This window comes from Etheostoma cragini, chromosome 20, assembly GCF_013103735.1.
Source record: "Etheostoma cragini isolate CJK2018 chromosome 20, CSU_Ecrag_1.0, whole genome shotgun sequence".
In the NCBI taxonomy this organism is placed as follows: Eukaryota; Metazoa; Chordata; class Actinopteri; order Perciformes; family Percidae; genus Etheostoma; species Etheostoma cragini.
The window spans coordinates 3,431,759-3,458,922 of NC_048426.1; the positions used below are offsets into that span (position 1 = coordinate 3,431,759).

Sequence of the window (27,164 nt, forward strand, 5' to 3'; positions counted from 1 at the left end):
TACTTATTCAAAGTAGCAGTATGAAATGAAAGTGGCAGTTTTTATTTAAACTGCACATTTACGTGGTTGAATCTCCCTGTAAAACTCGCGCAACTTAACTTACGTAGCAATTTTCAAAACACAGATACAAAATGCTTTACAGAACCCAGAGTTAAAGAGATAAGATTAAAAAAAAAAATCCGCCGATCTGAGCAGGAATATGCTGCACAGTGCTCTGGCATCTTGTATCTTCTGCTGCTAAGTAGCGAGTATGACCGGTCCAAGATGGCGGCTGCATTTCTCGCGCTCAGCCTGCCAATGCGGTGTCTACTCTTTATTTGTCTATGCTTATAACAGTCAATGGCCTATCTCTCTAATATAAGCCTGTCTCAGCAGTTGAGGTAAATAAAGACCACCATGTGAGAATTCACAGCAGTTACACTTTGTGTAAAATTATTAGGCAAGTTCCATTTCCGAGGATTTATTGTATTGTACTTTAACAAATGCATTGCTATCATTCAGTCAGAAATGTTAAAAAACATCAAATCAAAATATTTATCAAAGGAAAAGTGTGTTTTGGCTTTCTCAGGAGAATATCTGTGTGCAGATTTGTTAGGCAACTATTAGTGTGCAGAATTATTATGCAACTAAATGGAAAAACTAAAATGTTCCCATCTTACTTGTTTATTTTAATTTCTTAGAGTAAAAAAAAAACTCAAGATGTACAAATAAACACTATTGACATTTCAAGAAATAGTCAGTGACCAATATATCTACCCTTCTTTTCAATAACTGTGAGGAGCCTTCCATCCATGGAATCTGTTAGTTTCTTGATCTGTTGATGATCAACTTTTTGTGCAGCACCAACCACAGCCTCCCAAATGCTGTTGAAAGAGGTGGATTGTCTTCCCTCACTATAAATCTCACGTTTAAGAAGGGCCCACAAGTTCTCAATGGGGTTTAGGTCAGGTGAAGAAGGGGGCCATGTCATTATTCTGACATCTTTAAGGCCTCTGCTGGCTAGCCACGCAGTCAAATACTTTGATGCATGTGATGGAGCATTGTCTTGCATAAAAATCATGGCCTTCTTGAAGGATACAGACTTCTTTCTGTACCATTGTTTGAAGAAAGTCACTTCTAAAAACTGGCAGTAGTTTTGGGAGTTGATTTTGAAAAAAGGTCCAACTAACTCATCCTTAATAATAGCAGCCCATACCAGTAGCCCGCCTCCCCCTTGCTGACGTCCGACTCGAAGTGGAGCTCTGTGCCCATTAGAGATCCAGCCACGGGCCCATCCATCTGGTCCATCAAGAGTCACTCTCATTTCATCAGTCCATAAAACCTTAGAAAAATCTGTCTTCAGATATTTCTTGGCCCAATCTGGACGTTTCAACTTTTGAGTCTTGTTAAGTGGTGGTTGTGTTTCAGCCTTTCTTACCTGGGCTACATCTCTGAGCACTGAACACCTTGTACTTCTGGACACTCCAGGTAGGTTGCATTTCTGGAATATGGCGGCACTGGAGGTTAATGGGTTCCTGGTAGGTTAAATTTAAACAGATGAGATCCAAAGTATTTAATGTGCGTCTTTTTTTCTTCACACGTTTCTTGCGACCTTGTTGACCATTTGCAACAAAACGTTTGATTGTTTGGTGATCACACATTAATATATTTTCTGCTGCATCCCTCTGAAAGGCATTTTACATCTTCTGACTCTCCAGAGTCTGTTAAATCTCTTTTTTTTGCCCATTTTGTCTGAGGTAAAGAATTCCTAATAATTCCTAATAATTATGTACACCTTGATATAGGGTGTCTATCACTTTAGGCCACACCGTCCCTCATTAAATGAATACACATCACCTGGCAATGTTTAAATCAAATTAGCATTTAAGTTTCTATATCTTGGAATTGGAAAATATGCATGAAAATGACAACAAGGTCAAAAATACTCACTTTATATTGATATATCATATATAATAATATTAATAATTGTGCACACAGTGTTTAGTGTCAGTAAAAAAAAGACTATTGCGCCTCTTGTGCTTCTTCCTCTTGGTCTCAGCCAGTTTGGTTTCAGGTCAGTAGTCTCAAACACAGGCCTAATAAAACCATCATCATTACATTATTGCATATCAATCAGTTCCCCTGGCTTCAGTTGATGTGGTGTGTTATTGCCATGGAATAACAAATCCATACTTGGCCAAAGCAAAAATGGAGATAATTAATCATAGTTATACACACATGTGAACCTTTGTAATTTGTTTAACCTCTTTCAGTTGTACAATATCTAATAATATAATTTAGTTATATAATTCATCTCATAATTCAAGAAGATCAGATTAATGATCAGACTCCTATCCCCACTCCCATCTCCACACACCCCTTTCCATTCCATCTTTTTTAACATTCTGTTCACCCTGTGCACAATCTTTTCTTCTTTATCCCCAATGTCTCTCCTGCAGCTGTCAGAGTTATTTGTTTCCTTTGAAGAGAAGCCTCAGGGTGCAGCCTCCTTAGCCCAGGTCCACAAGGCAGTGCTGCATGATGGGAGGACAGTGGCCATCAAGGTCCAACACCCCAAAGTCCAGAGACAGATGTCTAGGGACATAGCGGTGATGGAGGTGAGTCTGTGTCTGTCAAGTGTTGGAATACAGTCTTGTCTAACACTGGCATTAAATATGATAAATGTCATTTTCTCTTAATGACCTAGCCATGCAACTTTTGGAGAAAAAGACAGTTGTGTAAACATGGAAAAGAGAGACTACACGATGGGTAATCAGGGGGACTAGATGCCTTGAGATCTTTCCACAAGACGTGGAATAGGCTTTCCAGCTCTTTGCCCTTAATGATGGCTGACACCTAACGTGCCAAAGATCCACTTCTTTCTTTTCCACCCAACAGCCATCCTCTCCCATACTGATGCAGAAACAAAACAAACACATATGTATTAACAAATACTTTATATAAACAATAACGTAGTTTACTATATTTCACAATTATTTAAAGTCAAAATTACTATATCACAAATTTCTTTTGTGAAATGTGTGATATAGTAATTTTGTCTTTAAATAATTGTGTAATATAGTTAACTACATTATTGTGATGTTCTTACCGATCACAGCAAACTCCCTGTCTACACTGTTCAACCCACGTCGCTTATACACAGTTCCATTATGGATTACAGTAGACATTTGTTAACTAAGAAGGTAAAACGTTTTTTATGTTTGGGATTTCAGCAGTACCAGCAGGTTCAGAGGAAGCTTCTTTCCTTCCTACCCTTATGAACTCTAGCTCTGCATCAACCTAATAAACCCCCTCTTCCTCCTGCCACTACACTGTATATTTAGCGGTTTAATATCAATTTTATGTCTTCAAATTTTAGTTTTACCCAGTAAAAGCCTCCGGATCGAATCCCTTCAACTGCGCTTGTCAGCAAAATCCAGCCATTGACAGGACAACACTGTATATGTAGAGTACATGCCTGTTTTAATTAAAATAATTAATAATAATTAATTAAAAATGAGACTGAATCTGAAATGTGTTTTGAAGGTGCTGTTGAGGGCAGTCCATTGGCTCTTCCCAGACTTTGCCTTCATGTGGTTGGTGGAGGAAGCCAAGAAGAACATTCCGCTGGAGCTGGACTTCCTTAATGAAGGACACAATGCTGAGAGGCTGGCCAACATGCTGGCCCACCTCCCTTTTCTCAAGGTACACGCGAAGTACATTGCTACAAGGCTTTTTTTGTTATAACAGGCAGGCAAGGAGTCCACAGTGGGATTTAGTTTGTGTGCTCTAATACTAATAAACAGCTGGTAATTAGAATACAATTGCAGTGTTTCCCACAGATTAGAAAGCAAATTGTTCATCAATATTTACATATTTGTGATGTCATTACGCAATCATTTGCATAAAGCTTAGTGGTTGTGTCAGCAAGATAGATTGAAAGAAATAGAAATCTTTTGCCAGGAATGGAAATAACTTTTTTCCTCTTGACGGGGTTCCCCAGTTCATAAACATTCCAGTTGGAGAAACGTACTGTATACTGTACGTACACACTGCCGTCAACGTGAGCTTCTAAAGTTACATGAAGTCATTCTCGGGGACCAGTTAACATTACCTGCCGGTCACATCTAAACATGCCGCTCACAGGGAAGTCCTGCACGGATCAACAGAGGTTAGAGTCTGGCAACTCAGCGGCAAACAAACGAGCTAACTACTAACAGACATCGCTTCAACCAACAAACAATACAAATTCTGTCATTGTAGTAGATGTAATTTATAAAAGGTTTCTAGTGTCAGGGTATTGGCTGTGCAGTGGCTGCTTGTGCTTCTCCTACGATCAAACAGAGAACGCCTCCACGTCAGAGCGGCCAAAGCTTCAAAAAGCTTCCCCGTACTTTTTTACAATCGTCTTTGACAAATATCGTCATTCTCCTCCCTCTGACTCAGCGTTCTTTCTTTCCTCATTCATTCATTCAGTCAGTCAGGCACATTTTAGTGCAGTTTTTTATCTTCATGATTAAATAAAACAGTGATGTTTATTAACTGTGTTAGGCAGACCATAAAACGTTTTTTTTTCTTTAAAATGGCATTTCTTTTTGTCAACAATCCCGTTGGTGAAGAAGCTGTATAACTTTGCAGGGAGTTAAACATACGTCAAGAGATGATATTGAGGCCCCGACTATTGGTGTATTTTCATTTCCGATGACTACCTATTTCAGCGGTATCATTTTTCTTCCCAGTCTATCATTTATACTACATAATCTTATCCATCCTCATATCACTAACATCACCAATAGTGGACTCAGTTTGTTAAACTTCTTTCCTGAAACGGGTCCCTGATGTCAAAATGAGCAGTTGACAGCAATACACAGGCCAAAATAAAGACAGACATTCCGGACCAGACGGGAAATTTCAAAAGAGCAAATACTAGTAAAGATATTATTTCAACTTTCAGCATGTTTCCTTAATATCTGATGACCTATTGTGGTCTTTTGGGATTTAATATTGTAAATATATTACATATTGGACCTTTAAATGACGTTAACTACCAAAGCCTTGTAGGATTTGGAACAGCTGTATTCTACCAATTTAAACAGGCGCTTTAAATTAGTGCTAAGTACTTTAGTATGACCAACATTTTTGTATCACAGTATTTTTCTTAAGATTCTGGCAGTTTCACAGTATATCACAGTATTTTCTTTCTTACTTGCTTGGTTGCGATGTGCTACCTGTTTTATCTCTCAAGGACTGAGTCTAGGACATCGGGAATAACAGGAAGTGACCTGTAATTTGGAGTAATTATTTTATTGAACGTCAAGGTATCTTGGGGCCTTGTGAAATTTTTCTGGGAATCGTGCAAATTCTATTCAGTAAATTTGTAGCTTAATAGATTTTTTAGTTTTGGCTGTTTTGAGATTTTTTTATCTAATTGCCAGAGCCATTTTTATGTTCCAATTCCAGGGTCGCGATTCAGGTCTATGTAGACTGACAGTTTCAGTTGTTTGGGGGAGCTAGAGGAGTTAGGACGTGACGCTCTGATGACTAGTTCAAACTGGTTGAGCTGAATTAAGCTGTATTTTTGTTCTTTATCTCTTTAGTTTTGGTTTTGTGACTGGGTTATTTTTGTGTGGACCTTAGTTGGGAAATAAATAAATATCCCATCTTTTCAACTTCAAATTTGACTCTTTCTGAGTGTTTTTAACAACTACTCAGCTACATCTACCCACAACATCATGTTTACTGAAAGTTTTGATTACTTAAGGGATGGCTTTACTACACCAACATACAATATTTGAAGGGAATTATAATGCATAAAACAGTTAAAGATTTTAAACTATTTTAATTGTGCAAACTGCAAAGTAGAAAAACGTATATAATGTGACTTGGTGGATAAAAACTAATCAGAGTCCCAGAGGAGGACTGGAGAGATGAGGGTCAGGGCTCCTTGACAGACTGCAGATACACTTTTCAAAGCTTTTTCATCACATTCCAGATTATCTTACTGGTCTGGATGATTGATAATAAATCATTAAGTTATAATAGAGCCAGTGCAGTTGTGTGTGTTTAGCTTGTGATACAGGATTTGTAGTTTTTCTTTCAGATCTTATTGTTTACAATCTACTGAGGTTGAAGCATATTTTCTGTTTAGCTAAACAGCTACAGAAAGTTTTGTCGACCCTTTGTTATTGAAAAACAGAAAACTAAGCTTTTGATAGAAAGTTGTTAGGCATTGAGCTTAATCTATTCTTGATTTGTTTTTTTGGCAGCGTAAAAGCAGATCGGCAACAGAGCCAAATATCTGAAACCGAACCTCTATTGCACAGGAGAAGGAAGTGTAGTGAAAAAGTGTTTGATTTTGTTCTCTTCCCCATCTCCCTACAGATTCCCATCATCCATTGGGATCTGTCAACAAAGAGGATCCTGACCATGGAGTTTGCTGAAGGGGGGCAGGTCAACGACACAGACTACATGAAAAAACACAGCATTAATGTCAACGAGGTACTAACTGCCTGCACCTGTAAGGCTGTGTACACACACACAGTGTGTGTGTGTGTGTGTGTAAATATATGTGTATATATATATATATATATATATATATATATATATATATATATATATATATATATATATATATATATATATATATATATATATATATATATATATATATATATATATATATATATATATATATATACATATACACAGTGAGGCAAATAACTATTGTAACACCCTATTTTGCAAGTTCTCCCACTTAGAAATCATGGAGGGGTCTGAAATTGTAATCGTAGGTGCATGTCCACTGTGCAAGACAATCTAAAAAAAAAATCCAGAAATCACAATGTATGATTTTTTTACTTTATTTGCATGATACAGTATAGGTTAGATAAATAAGTATTTGAACACCTGAGAAAATCAATGTTAATATTTGGTCCAGTAGCCTTTGTTTGCAATTACAAAGGTCAAACATTTCCTGTAGTTTTTCACCAGGTTTGAAAAGAGCTGGGACTAGGTTACTGTTGGTAATACACTAAGACGTCATTTGAGTCAGATGAGACCAAAATATAACTTTTTGGTTATAATTCCAAATAACCGTGTTTGGAGGAAGAAGAATGATGAGTACCATCCCAAGAACATCATCCCTACTGTGAAGCTTGGGGGTGGTAGCATCAGAGGTGGGTAGAGTAGCCAAAAATTGTACTCAAGTAAAAGTACTGTTACTTCAGAATAATTTGACTCAAGTAAAAGTAAAAGTAGTAATCCAAATAATTACTTGAGTAAGAGTAAAAAAGTACTTGATGAAAAAACTACTCAAGTAGTGAGTAACTGTTGAGTAACGTCTGATTTATTTCTCAACACAAGCATCAATCAGACACAAAAATGCAAAATAATCATCTTTAGGCAAATAAGAGTTCATCCAATCAATAAAATAAATTAAAATTAATTTATTAATTACAAATTAGCTTACTTGAGAGAGACTTGTCACATCAAATTTGGATGGATACTGCATGTGTAAAACATTCTGTATGTAACCTAAAAGACAAACATCCACCTCTCCACAGCAAAAAACTACAACCACCGCTACGTCTCCTCAGTCAGAGGTTGAGTTGTTGAACGCTCACGTGTCCGTTTGTTTGGTCGACACAGAAGACGCCGCTTTCACTATGAGGCCAAGTGGGGGGGGGGGGGTGGTCCCTGGTCTGCGTTGCCTTGGCGACTTTTGATTCTGCGTCTTTGCTTTGCTATGACTGTAAAGCTAACCTCTTAATATGTCTATGGGCTAACCTGTCCCGCTGCTGAAACGAGTGTGGTCACGTGACTGCACAACGACGTGTGATTGGTGAAGCACAGTCACGTGGCAGAGCCTTCAGCGGAAGACTCTCTCTCTCTGTCAAAATAAAACATTAAAATGAGACGTAAGCGGGGGTAAAAACAATGAAGCGTAGTAACGAGTAACGAGCTCATTGTAGCCTAATGTAGCGGAGTAAGAGTACAGTTTATTTTTCCCTAATCTACTCAAGTAAAAGTAAAAGTATAGTGATTTAAAACTACTCCTAGAAGTACAATTTTTTTCGAAAACGTACTAAAGTAACTGTAACGGAGTAAATGTAACTCGTTACTACCCACCTCTGGGTAGCATCATGCTTTGGGGGTGTTTTTCTGCACATGGGACAGGGTGACTGCACTTTATTAAGGAGAGGATGACCGGGGCCATGTATTGCGAGATTTTGGGTAACAACCTTCTTCCCTCAGTTAGAGCATTGAAGATGGGTCGAGGCTGGGTCTTCCAACATGACAATGACCCGAAGCACACAGCCAGGATAACCAAAGAGTGGCTCTTGTAAGAATCATGTCAAGATTCTGGTGTGGCCTAGCCAGTCACCAGACCTAAACCCAATAGAGAAACTTTGGAGGGAGCTCAAACTCCGTGTTTCTCAGCAACAGCCCAGTAACCTGACTCATCTAGAGAAGATCTGTGTGGAGGAGTGGGCCAAAACCCCTTCTGCAGTGTGTGCAAACCTGGTGACAAACTACAGGAAACATTTAATCTCTGGAATTGCAAACAAAGGCTACTGTACCAAATATTAACATAGATTTTCTCAGGTGTTCAAATACTTATTTGCAGCTGTATCATACAAATAAATAGTTAAAAATCATACATTGGGATATCTGGATTTTTTTTTTCAGATTATGTCTCTCACAGTGGACATGTACCTACAATGACAATTTCGGACCATCCATCCATCTTCATCCGCTTATCTGGTATTGGGTCGCAGGGGCAGCAGCTCCAGTAGGTCCCGTCAAACCTCCCTTTCCCGAGCCACATCAACCAGCTCCGACTGGGGATCTCAAGGCGTTCCCAGGCCAGGTTGGAGATATAATCTCTCCACCTAGTCCTGGGTCTTCCTGAGGCCTCCTCCCAGCTGGACGTGCCTGGAACACCTCCCTAGGGAGGCACCCAGGAGGCATCCTTACCAGATGCCCGAACCCCCTCAACTGGCTCCTTTCGACGCAAAGGAGCAGCGGCTCTACTCCGAGCTCATCTCGATTGACTGAGCTTCTCACCCTATCTCTAAGGGAGACACCAGCCACCCTCCTGAGGAAACCCATTTCGTCCGCCTGTACCCTGGATCTCGTTCTTTCGGTAATGACCCAGCCTTCATGACCATTGGTGAGGGTAGGAACGAAAAATTGCCCGGTAGATCGAAAGCTTTGCCTTCTGGCTAGGCTTTCTTTTTTCATCACAACGGTGCAATAAACGGAATGTAATACCATACCGGCTGCTCCAATTCTCTGACCAATGTCACTCTCCATGGTCCCCTCACTCGCGAACAAGACCCCAAGGTACTTAAACTCCTTCACTTGGGGTAAGGACTCACTCCCTACCTGACGAAATCGGTTTCCTGCTGAGAACCATGTCCTCAGATTTAGAGGTGCTGATCCTCATCCCAGCCGCTTCACACTCGGCTGCGAACCGATCCAGTGAGTGCTGAAGGTCACAGACCGATGATGCCATCAGAACCACATCATCTGCAAAAAGCTGCGATGAGATCCTGAGCCCACCGAACTGCCACTCCTCCCCGTCCCGACTACGCCTCGATATCCTGTTCATAAATATTACAAACAGGATTGGTGACAAAGCGCAGCCCTGGCGGAGGCCAACCCTCACCTGGAACAAGTCCGACTTACTGCCGAGAACCCGGACACAGCTCTCGCTTTGGTCATACAGAGATTGGATGGCCCTGAGAAGGGACCCCCTCACCCCCGCAGCACCTCCCACAATTTTTCCCGGGGGACCCGGTCATAAGTCTTCTCCAGATCCAAAAAACACATGTAGACTGGTTAGGCATACTCCCAGGCCCCCTCCAAGAGCCTTGCGAGAGTGAAGATCTGATCCGTTGTTACACGGCCAGGACAGAATCCGCATTGTTTCTCTTCAACGCGAGGCTCGACTATCGGCCGAACCCTCCTTTCCAGCACCTTGGAGTAGACTTTACCAGGGAGGCTGAGAAGTGTGATACCCCTGTAATTGGCACACACTCTCTGGTCCCCCTTTTAGAAGAGGGGAACCACCACTCCGGTCTGCCATTCCTTAGGCACCGTCCCAGACTTCCACGCAATGTTGAAAAGGCGTGTCAACCAAGACAGCCCCTCCACACCCAGAGCTTTCAGCATTTCTGGACGGATCTCATCAATCCCTGGGGCTTTGCCGCTGTGGAGTTTTTTGGATACCTCAGCGACTTCCACCAGGGAAATTGACAACATTCCGCCATCATCCTCCAGCTCTGCCTTTACCACAGAGGGCGTGTCAGCTGGATTTAGGAGTTCCTCAAAGTGCTCCTTCCACCGCTCTATTACCTCCCCAGTTGAGGTTAACAAAGTCCCATCCTTATTGTATACAGCTTGGATGATTCCCTGCTTCCCCCTCCTGAGGTGGCGGTATTCTGACGGTATTCCAGAAGCACCTTGGTGCCGACCAAAAGTCCTTCTCCATGTCTTCTCTGAACTTTTCCCACACCCGCTGCTTTGCCTCTGTCACGGCAGAGGCTGCAGCCCTTCGGGCCCGTCGGTACCTTGCAACTGCCTCCGGAGACAGTTGCAGGCAAGACTCCTTCTTCATTGGGACGGCTTCCCTGACCACCGGTGTCCACCAGGGTGTTCGTGGGTTACCGCCCCTTGAGGCACCTAAGACCACAGCTCGCCACCGCTGCTTCAGCAATGTAAACTTTGTTTTGTCCACTCAGGTTCAATGCCCTCAGCCTCCACAGGGATGCCCAAAACGCTCCGCCGGAGGTGTGAGTTTAAAATCCGTCAGACAGGGGCCTCCTCCAGACGTTCCCAATTTAACCGCACTACCCGTTCGGGCTTATCAGGTCTGTCTAGAGTGTTCCCCCACCCCCTGACCCAACTCACCACCAGATGGTGATCAGTTGACAGCTCTGCCTCTCTCTTCACCCGAGTGTCCAACACATATGGCCTCAGATCAGATGAAACGATTATAAAATCGATCATTGACCTTTGACCTAGGGTGCTCTGGTACCACGTACACTTATGAGCATCCCTATGTTCGAACAGGTCGTTCCTCCCATTCACGCCTCTCCAAGTATCTCCATCATCACCCACGTGTGTGTTGAAGTCCCCCAGCAGAACTATAGAGTCCCCTACTGGAGCCCCATACAGGACTCCATTCAAGGTCTCCAAGAAGGCCGAATACATTCCACATCCCCAGAGCCAGCCTCTGCCACCCGGGTCTGGTCCGTCGAGGCCCCTGACCTTCACCGCCAGCCATATGGCAGCGCACCCAACCCCAGCGGTTCCTCCCACAGGTGGTGGGCTTATGGGACGGAGATACGGCTGGGGGTATACAATTTAAGACCTTTCAATGATTTATAAGTGGGAGTACCTTGCAAAATAGCAGGGTGTTTAAGCACTTATTTCCTCACTATATATATAGCCGGGAGGGTTACAAAAGCACATTGAGCAAGGTTATTGGATGTCAATTAACAATGTATTTGGGGAATAACCTCATTCAAACAGTTTGTCCAACCAGAGTGGAGATTATTTATTTTGGAAAGTTACACTAAAATCAGCACTGGATACTGAGTCACTCTGACCACGTCATGGTTCAGTTGATTCCCTGTTACACAGGCAGAAATTTAAGTTTTTAAACCTGTGGATATCAGAAGTGGACCTGTGAAGCTTTTGGGGATCTTCAGGCGTGTTTGGACTGCATAGGGCCGGGTGTGGCTCTAGTGGTAGAGCGGTTGCCTGCCAATTGGAAGGTTGATGGTTTGATCCCCGCCCCTGCAGTCATTGTTGAAGTGTCCTTGGGCAAGACACTGAACCCCGAGTTGCCCCCGGTGCTGCGCATCGGAGTGTGAATGTGTGTGAATGTTTATCTGATGAGCAGGTGGCACCTTGTACGGCAGCCCCGGCCACAGTGTATGAATGTGTGTGAATGGTGAATGTTTCCTGTAGATGTAAAAGCGCGTTGAGCAATTGTTAAGACTGGAAAAGCGCTATATAAATACAGCACATTTACATTTACAGACTGTGATTTGAAAAAAAAGTTTGCTTTAACAATTGTGTTCTCATCCTCCCAATGTTCCAAAATCTCCGATAATGTATTGTTTTCTTCTTCTTAATGCTTTCCCCCCAAGATTATATTTTTCTTTGATCTTATTTTTTGTTATATTGTCTAGTGGAAAGATGTATTTTTTGTTATGGGACCTAATTTTGCCAATAGGTACCAATTTATTTACTTTGACTTAGACTTTAATAATCCACTTTTTGTATTAACATCATAATTAAATAGATATGGTATCCAATACAAATTCTCTAATTCCCTGCATGCTTCATCAACATTTGCCTTAATATAGTTCCTTCTCATGCATTACAACAGTACACAATAATTACTTTTGCCTAAATGGCTTAGCTATTGAATATCATCTATCATAAGTACCTCATTTTTTACAATAACATCCAGTACATGTTGTGTAACCCGCCCCCCCCTCGCCACCTTGTTGGCTCTATAATATATTGAAACAGCCATACATTTTGAATGCAGTCCAAAAACCTGTTATCTAAGGATGTCCCTTACCTTCTAATAAATTCCAATATATATTTGACAGATTGAAATCCCCTATATTTTATGAATTCTGTATAGTCAACACTTGTTGTATTAGAACCAACGGATTATCATTGTTAGTCTCTGTACCACTATCTAAATTAAACCTATAATCAAAGCCTCTTAGTTGCTACATCTAATTTCTCCAAAACTACTTTCTAAAAGTTCTGAAACATCTACCTTTTCTTTAGCTTCTAATGTTTGGTGAATACATAGAAATGGCCTCCACCTATGTAATCCTCTATATTCCTTGAAAACATATTATGACCCTCTACATCATCCAAATTAAATTCAGTTAGGATCATTTTTTTGCTTGCGACTTTTTGACTTAACTTCATTCATATTATGTGGATAGGTGGAAGTCATTTTAAACAAACCGCAAATTCTGGCAGTTTGTCATGAAGTTGATCTGTATTGGTATATAAAGATGAGAAGCTTGGCAGAGATTTACATTCCTGGGCACACAATGGACACACACTGCTTAAGTCTTGGACTCTGAAGATATATTCTCCTGATGAATTCTGGCTGTTTTTCTTTTCTTTTTGGTATTGTTCCTTTTCCTTTTCGCTCACTCAGATAATAATAATAATAATGATAACTTTATTAGTCCCACAAGGGGAAATTACAGTTTACACTCTGTTGTTATTACACACATTACACACAGGCCTAAATTACACACACATGCTCAGTAGCAAATTGGGGGCTATGATGACACCCAAAACCAGGAAGGTGGAGGCTGAGATGGTGGAGGCAAGCAGTGCCATCAGCAGCGGTTTGAGACAGCACTTGTGACTGGCCGGAATGATAATTCAATTAGTCGGCCTTTGACTTCCGTGTCCCGCATGAACTAACGCAATGTTTAATTAAATAATTTATTGGGCTTCCAATGTGCACAGGGGGACTGGGACGCAGCATTAAGCAGTGATGAGTATTAAAGGACAGCTGATGAGATAGATAGAGGACATAATAAAACCCACACACAAAGGGACTGGATGGAGAGAATTAGGTGGCACTGGTGCATGCTGGACCCTTTGTCTGTGACGACAAGATGGATGATGGCCCAAATAGACTTTCCTCTGAACTCCACCCCTTGACGTAACCAGAATGGTCAGTGCAGATTTTTTTTGCGTTCTCTCCCATATTGGTGAGATTTAGGCTATGACTGCATTTTGTGACCAGAGGTTTTTGAAAATGTGTGACTCTAGGCTTCCCTGGCTATCTTACTCCACTGATAATTGACACCAGTCAAGGTATGAACATTGGAATAAATCGTGCTGAAATGAAAAACTTCAAGTCTGAACCAAGGTCCAATCCATCTAATCCATCATATCTTAAACAGCTATATAGTACCCTATTGTCCTACAGTGCTCCCAGAATGCAGACTCACTAAAGTTTCAAAGAGGCCCAAAAGTAGAATGAGAGCCTGAGCCTGTCCCCCTGTGGCTCCCAGTTTTGGTTCCGAAGGCAGACGCCATACCAGCATTTAGGAGTAAGCTTAAGACTCTTATCTTTGATAAAGCTAAAGGCATACAACTGCAAGGCAAGAAGTTAACTAAGTTAAAAACTCTTTTTTTCTCTTTTTTTTCTTCTTTAATTGCTCAGTTTTGTGCCAGGTGGCCACATTCAAGACTACATGTATGATATGAAGAACTGATTAATAATAATATATATAATATAATCTTCCCTTTAATGAATAATAGAACAAACTTGTGAGGACTCAGTTCTACTAACCTGAATATAGGTTTAAAATCCTGCTACATATGCACATACACAGACAATCCAAAAACTTCAAGTACCATTATATTTACAGATTCACGTATAATTACGCTACCATACCAATGCTATGACAATGCACAAATCACACTCCGATGCGCAGCATCGGGGGCCACTTAGGGTTCAGTGTCTTGCCCAAGGACGCTTCGACATGGGACTGCAGGGGCAGGGGTTGAACCCCCAACCTTCCGATTGGCTCATTTCCTACCCGGAGTAGGCACTCTATTGGGTTTCTACTGAGAACCATGGCCTTAGGTTGAGAGATATTTTGCTGCTTTACACTTGGCTGCAAACTGATCGAGTGCTGAAGGTCATGGACTGGTGATGCCAACAGGACTACATCATCAGCCCAACTAACCGCAAAGGAAGTTTTCCTCACCACCCTGGTTTTCTCCCGAAAAGGGAGTTTTTCCTCCCCACTGTCGAACTAAATGCTTGCTTTTGGGGGAATTACTGGACTTGTTGGGGGTTTGTAAATTATAGAGTGTGTTCTAGACCTACTCTATCTGTAAATTGTCTTGGGATAACTCCATGACCATGACTATGCTATTTTAAGCCAGTTAAGGAATTGTACATCATGTTCTTCATGGCTAATACATGCTAATACATACCACAGTGCATAAACAATAAACTTTTTTTTGTTGCTTTTTTCACTTTTTTCTGTGTCATATCCCCAACAGATATCCGAGAACCTGGGAAAGATGTATAGTGAAATGATCTTTGTTCATGGCTTTGTACATTGTGACCCACACCCTGGCAACGTGTTGGTCCGAAAGTGTCTGCAGAGCAAGAAGACAGAGATCATCCTGCTTGATCATGGCCTTTATCAGGTGAAAAATCTCCAGGCTGCCTGCACATAAAGAAAACACCATTTGTTCTAAAATTGCAGTCCATTTTTCATGCTGCTGGCTTAGGCCTTGAGCACATGGGTAGAGCACAAATACACAGTCGAGATACACATAAAAACATGGATGCGACAAACACTTTCATAGGGAGACCCACTTTTATTAGAGCTACAGCATGATAAAAGCTTTTTGATAAAAAACTAATTTAATGTTGTTCTTAGCAGGATGCAGTGTGCTGTGTTTGGATTGGTGCACAACAGACTTAATCATGCAGGCATAACCATATGTGCACTTTCATGTTCTATACACACACACACACACACACACACAATAATAATACATATGCATGAAATGTAACATCAATATAGTCAGGGCCATCCTTAACAGGAATCCTTGAAATTTGTATAATCTATTAACAGTTCAAATATGAGGAAATTAGTAATGTGTCTGTTATAAATTGTTACACTGTTATCTTTTCTGAAGAATGATCTGCATGGACCTACGTGGAATAAGTTCTCCTTTCCCATTGAGCCTCTTTCTAATCTATATACTCTCATGTCATCAAAGTGAATAGAGCGATTTGTGGAAGAAACTTTCAAACATTGTGAACTAGGGCTGGGTTTTAAAGATGTATTTTATGATTCAAATCAATTTCCAATTAGATGATCAAATATCAATTCATCTGGAGGTGAAGCCGGTAGATAGGATACAGACCACAAAACACAAACACAAAACCTTTTCAGGATCTAAAAAAAACAGCACAGTAGAATATCTTCAAATTTAGTTTTAAATGCAATATATGGTTGCTTTTTGACTTGGCATCTCAAATGTAAGAAATTCTTGTTGAAATCTGTCTGTTAAATCATTTCTAATGATTAATTAAGTAGATAGAATTCTAACAAAAGACAACTAATCCCCTGCAGGTCCTGGAGTCAGACTTCAGGTTGAACTACTGTCGGTTGTGGCAGGCTCTGATTAAAGGTGACATGCCCGGGGTGGAGCGTTACAGCCTCAGACTGGGAGCTGGAGATCTTTACCCGCTGTTTGCCTGCGTGCTCACCGCTCGTTCCTGGGCAGCCATCAATGTTGGCATCAGTTCTGTGCCTGTCACACACTCTGAGGTACTGTATTTGCTCACACACACACACACACACACACACGCACACGCACACGCACACACACACACACACACACACGCAGAAATAGTATTCATTCAAAAGAAAACCTTACGTTACAAAGTGCTTCACATACAGTATGTTCATGAAATAATTCAGGCAGTACCTTAAACACCTGAAAACATTTAAAAAGCCAAAAATTGATTGAAGAACATACCAACAATAGATATTCTTGTCCTCTCTGTATATGTTGTGAAAGCAGCAATCAGTGTAGTTACAAATGCAATGCTCAAGTGAAGCGCAAACCGTTAGAGGCTGGTATTGACAGCTTCAGATACAAGACCCTGCTACCTGCAGACGATTTCCTGCAGAAGTTTTTGCCCTACAGCTATTTCCATCCAGTAATGACAAGTACCTGAAAGTTCACATAGAAAAAAAACATGGTTTGGGCTATTAACAACAAGGGTGTGTACAAGAAGGACCACAGCCGGCACTACTTTCTAAACTAAACTAAACTAATCAGAGTGTCATCTCCCATTCCCTTTAAAGGCCAGTTGTGTTTGTACCTTGGCACATTGCTACTATGATGGTGGATTTGCTGAGCAGGGAGGAGAGATTTTCAGGGGAAGAAACTGATCTGCACATGCATTAAGTGAAAAGTTCATATATGGCAAAAGCACTATGCAACCAAAACTGCACGATGGTAAAGCAGGCATTAAAATAATGAAATGCTGTGTTATGGACTTTAGACCAGTTTTTTTTAAGATAGCAATCCACCAAGAGTTCACCTGAACACACCTCCTTGTAAGACCAGGAGTCTTGGGACATGGGACTACACATGGGCGCAAGTGCATTTGCTATTTAAACGACGTGGGCACTGGACGGGAAATTGACAACTGCGTCAGTCTTAAACTAGCAAAGACATTTGACTCGGGCTTTGTGCTGCACTGCGCCGGGTGCAAGATAGGGCTCAAAGTCACAATATCATAATCAGGAGCAGCCTGTATTAGACAATATGTCAATTCTAATTTGCAGAATTGGAGATTTTTAAAGGTACGTTTAAAACTCCAGACAGAATTCAACCATCTTTCATCTCGTCAAGTTTTCCGACCAGTTGCTTGGAAGCAGAAGTACTTTTATTAGCATGGTTACAAGATTGATAAACTCCTGGTTAATCAACCACATGGATTTAGAGCAAAGCAACCCATCCCTGGAGTACGTGCAGACAGTGGTTGTACAACATCAGATCCGAAACTGATTAACAAAAAGTTCAAAATATTTTATTCAAATTTGTATAGCTCGGATGGTACTGCAGACATAACTGCCATGGAAACCTTTTTCAGTAACAGGCCTTCCCTTTCTCAAGAACTGATGCATAGCCTTAAGGCACCTACAACTCAGAATGAAATTATTACAGCAGTAACATCTATGCAATCAGGTAAATCTCCTGACCCAGATGGACTCCATCTGACTTTTTTAAAGAAGTTCTCAGTCGAATTATGGCCTTTATTATGTTTAGTATTTTCAGACTCATTTGACTTAGGTAAACTCATTTTTCACTTCTTGTTTTATTATTATACTATTAGATGCATGCACTTCTGCCTCAGTATTAACAAACAGCCGTTAATTCAATTCAATTCAATTTTATTTATAGTATCAATTCATAACAAGAGTTATCTCAAGACACTTTACAGATAGACCACACTCCATAATTTACAAGGACCCAACAGTTCTAGTAGTCTCCTCCAGAGCAAGCAACAGTGCAACAGTGGCGAGGAAAAACTTCCTTTAAGGCAGAAACCTCGGACAGACCCAGGCTCATGGTAGGCGGTGTCTGACGACCGGTTGGGGTTAGAATGAAGAGTGGAAATAACGTTAGTCGAGTAGTTTTGATTTGCATCGTGGGACCCGGCAGGGTTGTCCTTTGAGCCCACTCCTTTTTGCTTTTGCAGTTTAATAATAACAATAAAGATGTGTACTTTTAATAATCCCACAAGGGAAAATTACATTTACACTCTGTTGTTATTACACACAGGCCTGAAATACACACACATGCTCAGTACCTATACATGCACTAAATGAGATGATGTCAGAGTGGGGGGGGCTGCCCATGGAAAAACGCCCCTAGCAGTTGGGGTTCAGTGCCTTGCTCAAGAGCACCTTGGCAATGCCCAGGAGGTGAACTGGCACTTCTCCAGCTACCAGTCCACCACCATACTTTGGTCTGTATGCAGACTTGAACCAGCGACAAACTTTGGATTTGTAAAGACTTTTTTTCAGATTTGTACAAATCTGGCATATACAGAAGTTAATTCCCCATTTCCCCAATAAGCCCCCAGCCAATCCTGTCGATATGTTTCTTTCTGTTAACCCCACATTAAAAGGCATAATTTCTGTCTTTTATAACCTCATTTTGAAGTTGCATAGCCCCTTGTTAGCAGCTATGAGAATCATATGGGAGCAGGTTCTTCCAAGGTTCTGCCTTCATAGATCCCATGTGCGATTCAGTCCTGGATCGGGTACACTCTACCTCCATGTGCACCCGACATGTTCTTGTGCAATTTAACGCAGTGCATCGTATCCACATATCTAAAACCAAACTAGCGTGTATGTTTCATGATGTGGACCCAAACTTTGACAGCTGTAAGAGCGCACCTGCGTCACTCTGTATTGTACTGGACGTGTCCCACCTTGACTGAGTTCTGGACATCAGTCTTTCAGACAATTTCTGAAGTACTTCACCATCAAATTGAGACAAACCCTTTTACTGGCATTTTTGTCATTGCTCCAAATTTGGGCTTGACACTGAAGGTATTTTCTTAGGCCTTAGGCTTTACCTTCATTCTGGTTCGTAGGGCTATCCTGCTCCTCTTTCCCCATCACATTGGATTAGGGACAATATGTCTTGTATACATTTAGAGAAAATATTCACATTTTTTGAGAAACCAACTACAACAATATCAGACCAGCTACCCCCTTCCCCTCTTTTATCTTAATTTATTCCATTTTATTTGTTTAAGTTTGTTTTTTGTCTCTTTTTTTAGTCTTTTTTATTTTTTCATTGTTTTTTTGCTGCCATTCTTAACCTGTTCAACCTTTATGTAATATAATTTAGACTGATGATTTAAATCATCTTTGGTAATAATTTGTTAATGTAGGTCTGTTTGTAATTGGGTGGGAGGGTTGGAGTTAAATGTTGGTGGGGTAAGTCCTGGTTAACAAAAACAGGGAAGAATAAGTATATTCCATCATACAGTAATTGGTTTTGCAAAGTTGTCATTCAATAAAAAAAAACTTTGGAGGAACAGTCTGTATTAGCTATGTAGTCTGACACTACCTCAGATCTGATACTGTCCAAAGATATCTATATGCAACTCCTTAGACTGATCCCTACCATTAACCTTTTTATATCTTTATGATCCATTCTTTTAACCGGATGTTGGCATTACTGTCTATATCACATAATATATTTTGGATTTACACCTTATTTGTACCTTATTCTTTTTGTAATCTTATACTTTTGTATTTGCAGTCTTTATATTCGCCCCAAGGCCTCAAGAACAAAGCTTGGATGTGCACCACAATTTGCATTCATCATGTGGCGCCTTCTGGCCCGAAAAAGCAGTTTTCCCTCACATTTATTATGTACAATGTTGTAAAATGGTGAATGCGAGGGGAAAAAAAGGCAAAGAAACCCTATGTATTATCATAATTTCATTTATTCCATCTGAAAACACGTGTGGAAAGTCTCAAAGAGGTCTATGATGATAATATAAATATATATATATATTTTTTTTAATTAAATTAATTTGTGTTAATTTGTTTGTGAGACTGTTAATATATGTTTTATAAAAGCCTTATTGACACTGCCATGAGTCATTCAGGTAGTTACTAGTTCATTTAGTGTGAGCTGATCTGAAGTGAGGACTATCTTTGCGTCACCAAGCATTTACAAATGAGATTTAAAGGCCACCAATACCTCAACACTCACAAAAGTGTCACTTGTTGTCTAAACAGAAAAAGAAAACATACGTAAAAAAAAAAAAAGTTATAGAACATACAATGCAGAGTCAAATGCAAAAAATGTACTCTTGAAGTACAAACATCCCTAAAACAAAAAGAAGGGGGAACATGGCTGAACACTGTTCATGTAAAATAACAAAGAAACACTGCAGTCTCATAAAAATAAAAGAAAATTCTGTTGAGGGTAACAGGGGATTACAGATGAAAAATCTGATAATACTAATATAACTAATAAAATCTTTCAGTGTCAAAATGTAACTAAATCCTGTTTATTTCAAATATTTGATAGTACCAGTGCTGATCTAGGCCAAGGTTTCTATTTCTACAACAGAGTAGCACTTTCCAAATGATCCAAATGAACCACTGACAAGTCCTAAATAACTAGTTTGCAATTGGTATAATATTTTATTTAAAATTTGTTCATAAAGTTTGAGAATACAATAATTATTATACATACTACACTATAGATGGAGTTGTTAATGAAAGAGAAAACTGATAAATGTGTTTATGAGTTACATACTTACGTGTTTTACTCTAGGAACACTGCTTTATAAATGATGAATAAAAAACATTGCTTAACTAATGCTTCATAGAGGGAAGTTATTACAAGATGTTACTAGGTTTGATTCAAGATATGATTGCTTTTAGAATCCACTGTTATAATACTGGGCTATGTGTGATAGGAAGTGTCCCATTACCCACAGGGATTCCACAATGCCATCTGTGCTCGAGAGAGAGTTTATTTATACCTCCCTTATGCAACATTTTGAAGGAGGCAAAAGTACTACAATATAGTCGGCTACAACCCCCTCACACATGACAGGCAGCACAAGGCAGGATTTAGCGGGGACTATTATAAGAATAACTCCCTTAGCCGTTTTTGGTATTTAAAAAAATGAAATGTGTATACTTGCAGAAATTAAAGGTAGAACAAATAACAAACTGCTAATGTAGAGTTACTATTTATGTGGGGTTATACAAAATCATGGTAGCAGCTGTCGCCATGGTTCCGCTACACGTTCTGCATGCCCTGTTACATCCTGCTACGCTGTGCGGTCCCCGGCTACGTCTTGCTGTGCCTTGTAGTGCCGCACAGTGCCCTGCTATGCCATGAACTACTACAAAGAACTACTACAAACTACTTTTTTTTGTGACTGTTATTGCTACTCTTTATTCTAACCCCAACCCGTCAGACACCGCCTACCAAGAGCCTGGGTCTGTCCGAGGTTTCTGCCTAAAAGGAAGTTTTTCCTTGCCACTGTCGCACTATTGCTTGCTCTGGAGGGAACTGCTAGAACTGTTGGGTCCTAGTAAATTCTGGAGTGTGGTCTAGACCCACTCTATCTGTTAAGTGTCTCGAGATAACACTTGTTATGAATTGATAGTATAAATACAATGAATTGAAATTGAATTAAATATGAAGAATGACATGAGGGTAGTGCTAAAGAACAGTTCAGAGTGTTGTCGACAACGTTAAAATTCAAAGGGTTCATTCTCCGGAGATGTGATCAGTACATGTTATATACATCTGTCAGTGACATTGGCATTGACAAGGCATTTTGGACTCAGTGTAACAATTTATTTTACCATTTACTCAGTAACACGAGTAAACAGCATTTGCATTAAATACTGGGCATTGTAAAAATGGATGAAACATTCAACCAGTAAACTGAATGCAGAAAACAAGTTAAGGAAGTTCAGGGATACTATTAACATTAATCAATTTTGCATTTTATGACATATCAAATTTAAAATTCCCTTTTTTCATTTTCATATTTAAAACTGCATTATTACCACCAAACGGAAATGAAGCACAACTTTGCAAAAAGTTGTGTTAATACATTTTTACGTTAATACAATTAACTCATTTTAAAATGAACAAACAGTGCAAGCTTAACTTCAAAATTGCGAGCTTGACTTTTCAGAATGGCAGGATTCTCCCTGGCTGTCAGACAAGAGAAAAGTGTGTTCTGCAGGTCATCCTGCCAGACTTTAAGGAACTGTGTGTTTAGCCTGATACCTCTTCCCCTGAAAAAATAACAGTTAAACTTCCCTCCATGCACATATTTGTGAAGTCCTATAAATGTTTTTTTGGGCAAGGACAGAACAGTGAGGACAAATTATGTTATTAACATCTAATTTATGTATGTATATATTTAAATAAGGAGACTATTAATAAGAAGACTAACATTTATAGTTTTCTTATTTTTATTGTGCGTAAAAATGACAGTTTTAGCTGAAAGGTTTTATCACAATAAATGAAACTTATCTATAGTTTCTTTTGTACTTGATACGCTGTTTAATTTGGAGCAGTGCCATTATAAAGGAACAATGCAATCGTCCCCAAAGTAGCTAGAGTGCCCAGTGTGAGAATATGTGTTCGTAAGACATGCACTTTTTCTTCTCTCTGTTTACCAGTTTATCTGAGATGAAAGCTCTCGTATCATTCTTGGCCACACATATGCACGCATGCACCATTAGGCAGACTCTACTGTACTTTAACCCACTTGTTGATTGTGCATTCTGAAATTAGGAAGACATTTCAATACATTTCTTTGGCCACAACCATTTATCTGCTTTATCTTTGTTATCCCTTCTTATATCTCCTCTCTTCTGTTCTTTGTTGTCCTTTCTCTTCTCGTGTTTCCTCTCTGTCCACTCTCTTATGCGTGGATTATTTTTAAATCCTGCTTCTAACAACTAATGATGCATTCCATTGATGTTAATGCAATCACGTGCACAAAGCAAATGTTAAGTGCTTTTAGAGCTACGGCTTTTGCTGCCTTTCTTTTACATGCAAGCAGAGGTATTCACGGTTTTAATGAAATTAATGTTTCTCTACTAAACATTGAAAACAAATTAATCAGTCAAACATTTAACCGGACAAGTGAAGCATATTTTGTTTTTTTTGCATATTTTGTTTGCATATGTTTTCTGATCTGTTCATTTTGTTATTAATCCAAACTCAAGTTTTCCTCATCAGTACACTGTAGACTACATTTTCACAGTTTTCAGTAGAAGATAAAATTCTGGTAATTGAATTTAGAGTAGTATAATTACTTTTACCATGCCTACTATTTTGTAACCCTCACATAACCAGCTGCCTTGTGTGCATTGATATGAATGTGTGATTGTTGTAAACTGGGAATTTGTCCCATTTCTATCATCCATTCCCTATCATGTGAATGAGGTAAGTACTGGGGAAATGTACATTATGCAGAAGTTACCGTGTGAGCCATGACTAAACCAATGCACATGTTGACTACTATCGAAGTAGTATGCATTTGTTTAGTACAATTAATTGAATTTCCTGAGTACAGTTAAATATTCCTACTATTAATGATAGCGCCACCTCCCCCAACATTCCCTTTGGCATTTGCACGGCAAATTATCGCACAAGACAATATGTCCTTATTGAAGCTTTCAGATGCAAATGAGAGCACTGCTACCTTCTCTGTGTCCTGCTGACAGCTGTGCGGCCTGCAAACCAACCTGCTATAATTGCCACTAATTGTTATTCCCCAAGCAGGACTCAGTAGAGCACTTCAGAACACCCATTCCCCTGTTAGACTGGAGGGGGGGTATTGTGGGTGGGTTTATATCTTTACACTGGTAACTATTTGTTTTGATTTTGTTAAGTAAGTAAAGAAGAAATGGAAATGGAGAGCTGGGAAGTAACGAATATGGAAAAGCTAAGAAGGGTTTGCACAACCTACATATTTTTCCATGTGCAACAGCCCTGCATTTGCTAATAATGTTTAAGGGCAACACTCAATGCCTATATAGGTTCAGTTAACATTGATACCCAAGTACCAACCACCATGGCTGGCGGATGAAGCCAGTGTGAAAAGGAATATAATCAGAATCGGCCTTATTTGCCAGGTATGAGAACACATACAAGGAATTTTGCTTTGGATCATATTGCTCACAATGCGCTTACTCATAAAAAACAAACAACAAAACAAACACCATATGTACTACTCATATACTAATACTATAAACAGAAACATTATAGACCGGTTTAGGCAATAGTTCAATGAAGAGTGCAAAGTATACAGGAGTAAATTATAATTATGATTTTTATAGTGCAAAGGGTGCTGGAATAAATAGTATTTTGTTATTATATAACAATATGAACAGTATGAACAGCTCTAATGATGAATGAATAATAAGTGGAACCAGTAAACAGACTGATTAGAGCCAGTGTTCCTGGGTTATTGAACAGGAATTGAACCTGACACTGTGAGTCAGAAGTCAGCTGTTCTTCAGAGTGATGGCTTGTGGAAAAAAACTGTTCATGAGTCTGTTGGTTTTGGCGTACAGTGCTCTGTAGCGCCTACCAGAGGGGAGCTGGAACAGGTTGTGGCAGAGGTGAGATGATTCTGCAGTGATGTTTCCTGCCCGTTTCCTGACTCTGGAAGAGTATAAGTTATGAATGGAGGGCAGGTTGGCACCGTCCATTGTAGTCTGCTCCTGTCCTTTTTGGTGGCAGATCCAAACAGACAGCTATGGACGTGCAGAAGACTTGGTGGTGGCTGTGTAGAAGTGGATCAGCAGCTCCTTAGGCAGGTTGAGTTTCCTGAGCTGGTGCAGGAAGTACAGCCAGATGGATCTCCTGAGGTGCAGTCATTGGTGTAGAAGGAGAAAAGCAGTGGGGAGAGCACAAACCCCTGGGGGAGCAGCCTTTCCAGCTGACTCCTGTCAGTCAGGAAGTTTGTGGTCCACTGACAGGTGGAGGCTGGCATGGTGAGCTGGGATAGTTTAGTGCTGAGGATGTCAGGGATGATGGTGTTGAACGCCGAGCTGAATCCACAAATGGGATCCTTGTATATGCCACTGGAGAGTCGAGGTGTTACTTAGGATGTAATGCAGTCCCAAGTTGATTTCATCATCTGCAGACCTGTTAGCCCTTTAGGCAAACTGCAGGTGGTCCAGCAAGGGGGCTGTGATGTCCTTCAGGTGGGACAACACCAGTCTTTCAAAGAACTTCAAGATTACAGATAGCAGGGCGACAGGCCTGTAGTCATTTAGTCCAGAGATGGAGGGTTTTTGGGGGACTGGGATGATTGTGGAGCGTTTGACAGCGGAGGTGACAGCATACGGGTGGGGGAAGGTCTGACTTATGTGTGAGTTGGGGTGGGGGAGGTGTGTGACTGTGGACTTTTCAAACCTGCAGTAAAATCCATTCAGCTAGTCAGCCCGTCGTTCAGAACCAGCAGTGTTTGGGGGGTGGTCTCCTGTAGTTTGGCAGTGTCTGCAGGCCTCTCCACACTAACTGAGGATTGCTGTTTGTGAAGCTGTTTTCCAGCTTATCAGTATAGCTCTTCTTAGCTGCTTTCATCCCTTTCAGTGTGATCCTGGCCTGGTTATACAGGACTCTGTCCCCACTTATGAAGACCTCCTCTCTGGACTGACAAAGCTGCCTGAGTTTTGCTGTGAACCAGGGTTTTTGGTTGTTGTATGTGCAGAAGGTTTTAGTCGGCACACACATGTCTTCACAAAAACTGATGTAAGATGTCACAGTGTCAGTTAGTTTGTCCAGATCAGTGGCTGCAGCCTCAAAAACACTCCAATCAGTACAGTCCAAGCAGGCCTGTAAATCCAGCTTTGACTCGTTGGTCCATATTTTCACACTCTTTTCAACAGGTTTAGCTGATTTTAGTTTCTGCCTGTGTATATATATATATAGGACAAGATGAACCAGACAGTGATCAGAGAGTCCCAAAGCTGCACGTGGGACAGAGCGATAGGCGTCGTTTAATGTAGTATAGCAGTGGTCCAGTGTGTTAGAGTCCCTGACACTTAATATGTTGTCTATACTTGGGAAGTTCATGGCTGAGGTTTGCTCTGTTGAAGTCCCCAAGAACGACAAGCAGGGAGTCAGATTTTTTTTGTCCATGGTAGTAATCTGCAGAAGTCCGAGTTAGTTTTGTTGAGGAGCAGCAGTTCATCAATTTTGTACGCCAAAGAGGGGACATTTGCCAGATGGATAGAGGGCAGCGCAGGGCAAAAGTCCCGCTGCCTCAGTTTAACCAGCACGCTTTCACCTTTGGCGTCTTCGGTAGATCTGATACAGAGCTGCTGCGCCTCCAACTAATAACTCAGAGAAAGTTCCAGGTTTGAAATAGAGTGGTGTAATAAGGTGAGCAATTGAAAGTCCAATATTAACTAGCTCCTCTCTGGTAAATGTTACCAGAGCGTGATGGCAGAAAACAGAGTTTATAAACAAAAACACAAAAATTAGTTTGTCCAATACTACCGACAGCTGTTAGATGCCTGGGTCCAACAAATCCCGGCTCCAATTGACTCCAATTCAGAAAGTTTCAACTTCTCTCTTGAAATGCTGAGCCAATAAATGTTTTCCTATTGACTCATTCAGGGCTGGGCGATATAGAGAAAATCAAATATCACAATATTCTTGACCAAATACCTCAGTGTCGACACTGCGACAATATTGTATGGTTGACTCTTGGTGCCAGGGCTGTAGTATTCGAGTCCGGTCTTGGACTTGAGTCCGGACTCGAGACCGTTTTTCTATGGACTCGGACTTGTCTCGGACTCTGCCATTGGTCTTGCCCAATATGACTTTTGGTCTTGACCGAGTCCAGCTGTCTTTATTATGTTGATGATAATATTGGAGGGAAAGTGAAACACAATTAAGGGGGGATATTTTTCGGCTTTTTACAAGTTTAGACAGCTCAAAAAACCCCATGAAAGACCGAAGTAGAGAGGGAGTGACCCTGCCCGGAGGAAGCCCGGGGCCCCCGTCTGGAGCCAGGCCCAGACGGCGGGCTCGTCAGC

The 27,164-nt window shown here is 40.6% G+C and overlaps 1 protein-coding gene across 4 annotated transcripts in view; it reads left to right on the plus strand.

Moving 5' to 3' along the window:
* Window positions 1–27,164, plus strand: part of adck1 (aarF domain containing kinase 1) — a 135,576-nt gene that overhangs the window by 88,816 nt on the left and 19,596 nt on the right. For all 4 annotated transcript variants that reach the window (XM_034858387.1, XM_034858385.1, XM_034858388.1 and 1 more), the window contains 5 exons: window positions 2,439–2,597; window positions 3,526–3,684; window positions 6,361–6,477; window positions 15,061–15,210; window positions 16,149–16,346. In XM_034858387.1, coding sequence (XP_034714278.1) covers window positions 2,439–2,597; window positions 3,526–3,684; window positions 6,361–6,477; window positions 15,061–15,210; window positions 16,149–16,346 — 783 coding nt within the window. The remainder of the gene's footprint in view (window positions 1–2,438; window positions 2,598–3,525; window positions 3,685–6,360; window positions 6,478–15,060; window positions 15,211–16,148; window positions 16,347–27,164) is intronic.